The sequence below is a fragment of the Geospiza fortis genome, unplaced genomic scaffold (genome assembly GCF_000277835.1).
Source record: "Geospiza fortis unplaced genomic scaffold, GeoFor_1.0 scaffold628, whole genome shotgun sequence".
Classification (NCBI taxonomy): Eukaryota; Metazoa; Chordata; class Aves; order Passeriformes; family Thraupidae; genus Geospiza; species Geospiza fortis.
Genome location: NW_005054596.1, coordinates 229,669 through 237,105, shown reverse-complemented (window position 1 = coordinate 237,105; position 7,437 = coordinate 229,669). Strand labels below are relative to the sequence as shown.

General features: G+C 47.8%; 1 protein-coding gene across 1 annotated transcript in view; it reads left to right on the top strand.

The window, feature by feature from the left end:
* Positions 1-6,929, top strand: part of LOXL1 (lysyl oxidase like 1) — a 12,964-nt gene extending 6,035 nt beyond the window's left edge. Inside the window, exons 3-7 of the mRNA XM_031064484.1 lie at positions 675-812; positions 2,210-2,366; positions 3,240-3,335; positions 5,134-5,249; positions 6,806-6,929. Of these exons, the coding sequence (XP_030920344.1) occupies positions 675-812; positions 2,210-2,366; positions 3,240-3,335; positions 5,134-5,249; positions 6,806-6,812 (514 nt within the window). The 3' untranslated portion in view covers positions 6,813-6,929. The remainder of the gene's footprint in view (positions 1-674; positions 813-2,209; positions 2,367-3,239; positions 3,336-5,133; positions 5,250-6,805) is intronic.
* Positions 6,930-7,437: the final 508 nt, after the last annotated feature.

The window sequence follows — 7,437 nt, the reverse complement described above, 5'->3', positions numbered from 1 at the left end:
CTGGGATGAGGGGGAGAGGGAGATGGAGGGGGGAATCCTGGGATGAGGGGAGATGGGAATACCCCAGGGAGAGAGGGTCGGGTTGGGGGTGGGGAAGGGGGAGGTGCTGATGGGGGAGAGGGAGGAGGAGGGAAGGGGAAAAGGGGAGAGGGAGGGATGGGGGAGAGGGAAAAGGGAAGGGAAAAAGGGGGAAATGGGGAAGGGAAGAGGGAAGTGAAGGGTGGAGGGAGGGGAGGGAAAAAGGGGATAAAAGGGGTAAGAAAAAAGGGGGGAAAGGGAAAAAAAGGGGGAAGAAAAAAGGGAAAAAAGGAAGGGAAAAAGGGAATGGAAAAGGGAAAGGGAAATGGGAAAAGGGAGAAAGGAAGGGAAGGGAAGGGAAGGGAAGGGAAGGGAAGGGAAGGGAAGGGAAGGGAAGGGAAGGGGGAAAGGAAAAGGAAAAGGAAAAGGAAAAGGAAAAGGAAAAGGAAAAGGAAAAGGAAAAGGAAAAGGAAAAGGAAAAGGAAAAGGAAAAGGAAAAGGAAAAGGAAAAGGAAAAGACATCGGGAACAAGCCCAGAATTTCCTCCCTTCCTTTCCCACGGGAGAGAGTTCCCTGTGGAAAAGGGAATTGCCCCCGAGGGCAGGGGCCGGGGCGGCGCCAGCAGTGCCAGCGGTGTCCCCTGTCCCCGTCCCCAGCCCTGCGTACGCGGCCGAGGCCACCGACTACGACGTGCGGGTGCTGCTGCGCTTCCCGCAGCGCGTCAAGAACCAGGGCACGGCCGACTTCCTGCCCAGCCAGCCCCGCCACCGCTGGCAGTGGCACAGCTGCCACCAGTGAGTGTCCCCGGCTGTCCCCAACACCAGCACCCACACCAGTGGCAGCTCCAAGGCCTTTGGTGGCACTTTGGTGGCATTTCCCCATTTGGTGGCTTTGTTTTGGGGTCTTCCTTCAGCTCTTTGTCCCCAGTGCCACCATTCATGATGGTGGCAGTGGCACAGCTGCCACCAGTGAGTGTCCCCAGCTGTCCCCAGCCTGTCCCCATGGTGTCCCCTGGCACTACCACAGCATGGTGGAGTCCCCTCAATGTCCCCTGATTGTCCCCACTGTCTCTTGAATGTGCCCTGCTGTCCTCTGACTGTCCCCTGATTGTCCCCTGAATGTCCCCATGGTGTCCCCATGATGTCCCCAGACACCACCACAGCATGGCTGAGTTCACCCACTATGGCCTGCTGGATGTCCCCTGAGTGTCCCCTGAGTGTCCCCAGATATTCCTTTGGTTGTCCCCTGGCTCTGCCCATGACTGTCCCCTGAGTGTCCCCTCACTGTCCCCATGATTGCCCCATTGCCCTGATTGTCCTCTGAACGTCCCCAAAGTGTCCCCCTGGTGTCCCCAGGCACCACCACAGCATGGCCGAGTTCAGCCACTACGACCTGCTGGATGTCACCTGAGTGTCCCCAGAGTGTCCCTTGATTGTGCCCTGATTATTCCTCTGAATGTCCCCTGGGTGCCCCCGCTGTGTCCTGAGTGTCCCCTTGAATGTCCCCTGATTTATCCCACAGCTTGTCCCCTGACTGTCCCCATGATTGTCCCCTGATTGTTCCCCTAAGTGTCCCCTGAGTGTCCCCAGCCTGTCCCCAGAGCGTCCTCAAAGTGTCCCCATGGTGTCCCCAGGCACCACCACAGCATGGGGGAGTTCAGCCACTATGACCTGCTGGATGTCCCCTGAGTGTCCCCTGAGTGTCCCCATAGTGTCCCCATGGTGTCCGTCCCCATAGTGTGCCCACGGTGTCCCCTGGTGTCCCCACGGTGTCCCCATGTCCCCAGGCACTACCACAGCGTGGTGGAGTTAGTCACTATGACCTGCTGGATGTCCCCTGAGTGTCCCCTGAGTGTTCCTCTGAATGTCCCCACAGTGGACACTCTTCATGGTGTCCCCAGCCTGTCCCCATAGTGTGCCCATGGTGTCCCCAGCCTGTTCCCATGGTGTGCCCAGCCTCTCCCCCTGGTGTCCCCACAGTGTCCCTGTGTCCCCAGCCTGTCCATGTGATGTCCCCACGGTGTCCCCATGGTGTCCCCTTGGTGTCCCCAGTCACCACCACAGCTTGGCCGAGTTCAGCCACTACGACCTGCTGGATGTCACCTGAGTGTCCCCTGAGTGTCCCCTGAGTGTTCCCCTGAATGTCCCCTTGGTGTCCCCACGGTGTCCCCACGGTGTCCCCATGTCCCCAGGCACTACCACAGCATGGCCGAGTTCAGCCACTACGACCTGCTGGATGTCACCTCGGGCCGCCGGGTGGCCGAGGGACACAAGGCCAGCTTCTGCCTGGAGGACACCACCTGCGACTTCGGCCACCTCAAGCGCTACGCCTGCACCGCCCACACCCAGGTGACACCAGGGGACAGCACCCTTTGGCACTTCTGTCACTTTCTGCCCCTTTTTGTCCCTTTTTTGTCCCCTTTTCTCCATTTTTTGTCCCTTTTTTGTCCCTTTTTTGTCCCTTTTGTCCCCATTTGTGGCACTACATCTGCACCGCCCGCACCCAGGTGACACTGAGAGGACAAAGGGGTTCCCTTTTCTCCCCTGTTTTTCCCCTTTTTTCCCCATTTTTTCGCCAATTTTTTAACCTTTTTTTCCCCCCTTTTTTCTCATTTTTCCCCATTTTTCTCATTTTTGCCCAATTTCCCCATTTCTCACCCCATTTCCCCCCGCAGGGTCTCAGCCCAGGCTATTACAACACCCGAGGGTTCCCTTTTCTCCCCCATTCTCCCCCAGTTTTTCCCCATTTTTCCCCCCCAATTTTTAACCTCTTTTTTCTCCCTTTTTTCCTGTTTTTTCCCAATTTTTCCCCATTTTTCTCATTTTTGCCCAATTTCCCTTTTTCTAACCCCATTTCCTCCCCAGGGTCTCAGCCTGGGCTGTTATGACACCACCACCTACAGAACCCTCTTGGTCCCATTTTCCCCATTTCCCCCCCATTCTTTAACATTTTTCTCCCTTTTTTTTCCCATTTGCCCCCCTTTTCTCCCATTTTTCCATTTTCCCCCCATTTTTGCCCAATTTCCCCATTTCTAACCCCATTTCCCCCTGCAGGATCTCAGGCCTAGGCTGTTACGACACCCAAGTGTTCCCTTTTCTCCTCCATTTTCCCCCCATTTTTTCACCTTTTTTCTCCCTTTTTTTCCCCATTTTTTCCCTTTTTTCTCCCTTTTCCCCCCGTTTTTGCCCAATTTCCCCATTTCACCCCATTTTCCCCTGCAGGGGCTCAGCCCGGGCTGTTACGACACCTACAACGCCGACATCGACTGCCAGTGGATCGACATCACCGACGTCCCCCCCGGGAACTACATCCTCAAGGTTGGGGACATTTGGGGGCATCTGGGGACATTTTGGGGTGGAAAATCCCAATTCCAGCCCAGATCGGGATTTTCCCACCCCTGCCATTTTTTTCCAGGGTGATTTTCCTGCTTTTTTCCCTTTTCCTGGGTTATTTTTTTGGGTTTTTCCCCCCTGATTTCCCCTTTTCATTTTTGGGGTATTTTGGGTTTTTTTTGGGTTTTTTTTCCCCCTGATTTCCCCTTTTCATTTTTGGGGTATTTAGGGGTTTTTTTGAGTTTTTTTTTCCCCCTGATTTCCCCTTTTCATTTTTGGGGTATTTAGGTTTTATTTTGAGGTTTTTTTCCCCCTGATTTCCCCTTTTCATTTTTGGGGTATTTAGGTTTTATTTTGAGGTTTTTTTCCCCCTGATTTCCCCTTTTCATTTTTGGGGTATTTTGGGGGTTTTTTTTTGAGTTTTTTTCTCCCTGATTTCCCTTTCCCTCTTGATTTTTTTGGTGATTTTTTTTTTGTTTATTTTTTGGGGTTTTCCCCCCACTGATTTTCCTTTTCATTTTTTGTGATATTTTCTTTATTTCCCAAGGGTTTTTTTCCCCAGTTTCTCCTTCCCTCATGATTTTTTTGTTTTTTCCCCCCCGATTTTCCCATTTCCCTCTATTTTTTCCCTCTGTTTATTTTGCCTGTTCCTGGTTTATTGTTTGAGATTTTTTCCCCTGATTTTCCCATTTCCTTATTGACTTCTTGGGGAATTTTTTTTTCCTGATTTTCCCTTTTCATTTTTGGGATATTTTGTTTATTTTTGGAGTTTTTCTCCCCTGATTTCCGTTTCCCTCTTGATTTTTTGTCTTTTTTTCCCCTGATTTTCCCATTTCCCTCTCATTTTGGGATTTTTTCCCCCCTCAGTTTATTTCACCTCTTCCTGGTTTATTTTTTGAGTTTTTCCCTCTGATTTTTCCATTTCCTTCTTGATTTTTGGGGATTTTTTTTGTTTATTTTTTGGGGGTTTCTCCTCCTCTGATTTTTCCTTTTCCCTTTTCATTTCTGGTTTTTTTTTTTTGTTTATTTTTTGTGGGTTTTCCCCCCCTTATTTTACCTGTTCCCTGTTTATTTTTTGGATTTTTCTTCCTGATTTTTCCATTTCCCTGTTGGTTTTTGGGATATTTTCCCCCTCCGATTTTCTTATTTCTCTGGTTAATTTTGGGATTCTTTTCCCCCTGTTTATTTTTCCTGTTAATTTTCTGGATTTTTTTCCCTTCTCTTTTCCCTGTTAATTTTCTGGATTTTTCCCCTGATTTTCCCATTTCCCTGGTTATTTTGGGGATTTTTTTTCCTTTCCTTTTCCTCATATTGGGATTTTTTCCCCCTTCCCTTTCCCCTGGTTATATTTTAAATTTTCACCCTGATTTTCCCATTTCCCTGATTATTTTGGTTTTTTATTTTCCTTTCTTTTTTCCTGTTTATTTTTTGGGTTTTTTTCCCCTATTTTCCCATTTCCTGGTTATTTTGGGGGTTTTCCCCCCTTCCCTTTTCCCTGGTTATATTTGGGGTTTTTTTCCCCCCGACTTTCCCATTCCCCTGGTTATTTGGGGATTTTTTCCCTTTCCTTTTCCCTGTTTTGGGATTTTTTTTTAGTTTCCTTCTCCCTGTTAATTTTTGGGATTTTTTCCCCCTTCCCTTTCCCTATTTTGGGATATCCCCTAATTCTCCTTTTCCCTTTTGGGATTTTTTTTCCCTTTCCCCCATTCCCACTCGATTTTCCCTGTTTTTTTTTCCCTGTTGATTTCTGGGATCCTTTTCCCGGATTTTTCCCCCACCCCAGGTCCAGGTCAATCCCAAATATTTGGTGCTGGAGTCGGATTTCACCAACAACGTCGTGCGCTGCCACATCCACTACACCGGGCGCTTCGTGTCCGCCTCCAACTGCCGCATCGCCCAGTAAGGAATTCCTCACCCCAAATAGAACCCATCCCCAAAAAAACCCCATCCCAAAAAATCCCATCATGAAAAAAACCCCATCACAAAAAACCCCATCACAAAAAAAAAACCATCCCAAAAAACCCCATCACGCAAAAAAAAAAAAACTCATCCCAAAAAAACCTGGTCCCAAAAAACCCCAAGCCCAAAAAAACCCAAATAAAAAAAACCTGATCCCAAAAAAATCCAAGTCCAAAAAAACCCAAATAAAAAAAACCTGATCCCAAAAAAATCCAAGTCCAAAAAAACCCAAATAAAAAAAACCTGATCCCAAAAAAATCCAAGTCCAAAAAAACCCAAATAAAAAAAACCTGATCCCAAAAAAATCCAAGTCCAAAAAAACCCAAATAAAAATACCCGTGATCCTAAAAAACCCTGAGCCCAAATAAAACCCATCCCAAAAAAAATCCCATCCCCCAAAAAATCCCATCCCAAAAAACTCCATCACGAAAAAAACTCATCCCAAAAAAACCTGGTCCCAAAAAACCCCAAGCCCAAAAAAACCCATCCCCCAAAAAACCCCATCCTAAAAATCCCCCATCCCAAATAAAACCCCAATTCAAAAAAAACCCTGATCCCAAAAAACTCCCAAAAAACCCCATCCCGAAAAAATCCCCAATCCCAAAAAATCCCTGTCCCGAAAAGCCCCGATCCCCAAAAAACCCAATTAAAAAAAACCTCCATCCCAGAAAAAAACCCCATCCCAAAAAAACCCATTCCAAAAAATCCTCATCCCCAAAAAAATCCTGAAAAAAATCCCAATTCCAAAAAAAACCCCATCTCAAAACAAAAAACCATCCCAAAAACCCTGAGCCCAATAAAACCCCATCCCAAAAAACTCCATCCCAAAAAAAAACCCCAATCCCAAAAAAAACCCAACCCCAGAAAACCCTGATCCCAAAAATCCTCCATCCCAAAAAAACCCAAATCCCCAAAAAACCCTCATCCCAAAATTCCCTCATCCCAAAAAATCCCAATCCCAAAAAAATCCCCATTTTTGGGGGATGGGGATTTTTGGAATGGGGATTTTTTTGAATTGGGGATTTTTTGGGGTGGTTATTTTTGGAATTAGGATTTTGTTCCTTTTCCTTGGAATTTGGGGTAGGAATTGGGATTTTCCTCCTTTCCCATGAAATTTTATGGGATTTGGGGTGGGAATCAGGAATTCCTTCCTTTTCCATGAAATCTTATGGGATTTGGGGCCAGAATTGGGATTTTGTTCCTCTTCCATGGAGTTTTCCGGGATTTGGGGTAGGAATTGGGATTTTGTTCCTTTCCTATGGAATTTTATGGGATTTGCCCATTTGGGGTTGGTTTTTTCCTCCTTTTCCATGGAATTTTCTGGGATTTGGGGTGGCAGTTGGGAATTTCCTCCTTTCCTATGGAATTTAATGGGATTTGGGGTGGGAATTGGGATTTTGTTCCTTTCCTATGGAATTTTCTGGGATTTGGGGTAGGAATTGGGATTCTCCTCCTTTCCCATGGAATTTTATGGGATTTTCCCGTTTTCCCTGCAGATCCTGATGGCAGCAGGACCCCAGGAGTGTCACCCGTCCCCTTTCCCGGGAAGTTCCCGAGGTGGCTCCGCTGCGTTCCCAAAGTTCCCCCTTTTCCCAATAAAAAGCGGGGAAGCCACGAGGACTCCTGGGAATCGTTTTTATCCCAATTTTCCCGGCATTCCCGGGGGAATCCAAGGCTGGAATCAAAGCAGGGACCCCCAAAACGCTCCATAAAATCCTCGTGATCCTACAAATCCTTGGGAATTTCTGGGAATGTCCCCAAGTTGGGGGGAAAGAAACAGTCCTGGGAATTTTGGGGAGGGAAATCCCATAAATTTTTTTAGGGTTGTTTTTTTTTCTGTTTTCCTGCTGGAGAGAGCGGAAGTTGGGATTTGGGAATTTTGGGCTGGGAATGGGGTTGGGAATGGTGACAGTGGGAATGGGGACACTTGGATTGGGGACATTGGGAACGGGAATGGGGACACTGAGAATGGGATTGGGGACATTGGGATTGGGAATGGGGACATTGGGAATGGAATGGGGACACTTGGATTGGGAACATTGGGATTGGGAATGGGGACACTGAGAATGGGATTGGGGACATTGAGAATGAGGACACTGGATTGGGGACATTGGGATTGGGAATGGGG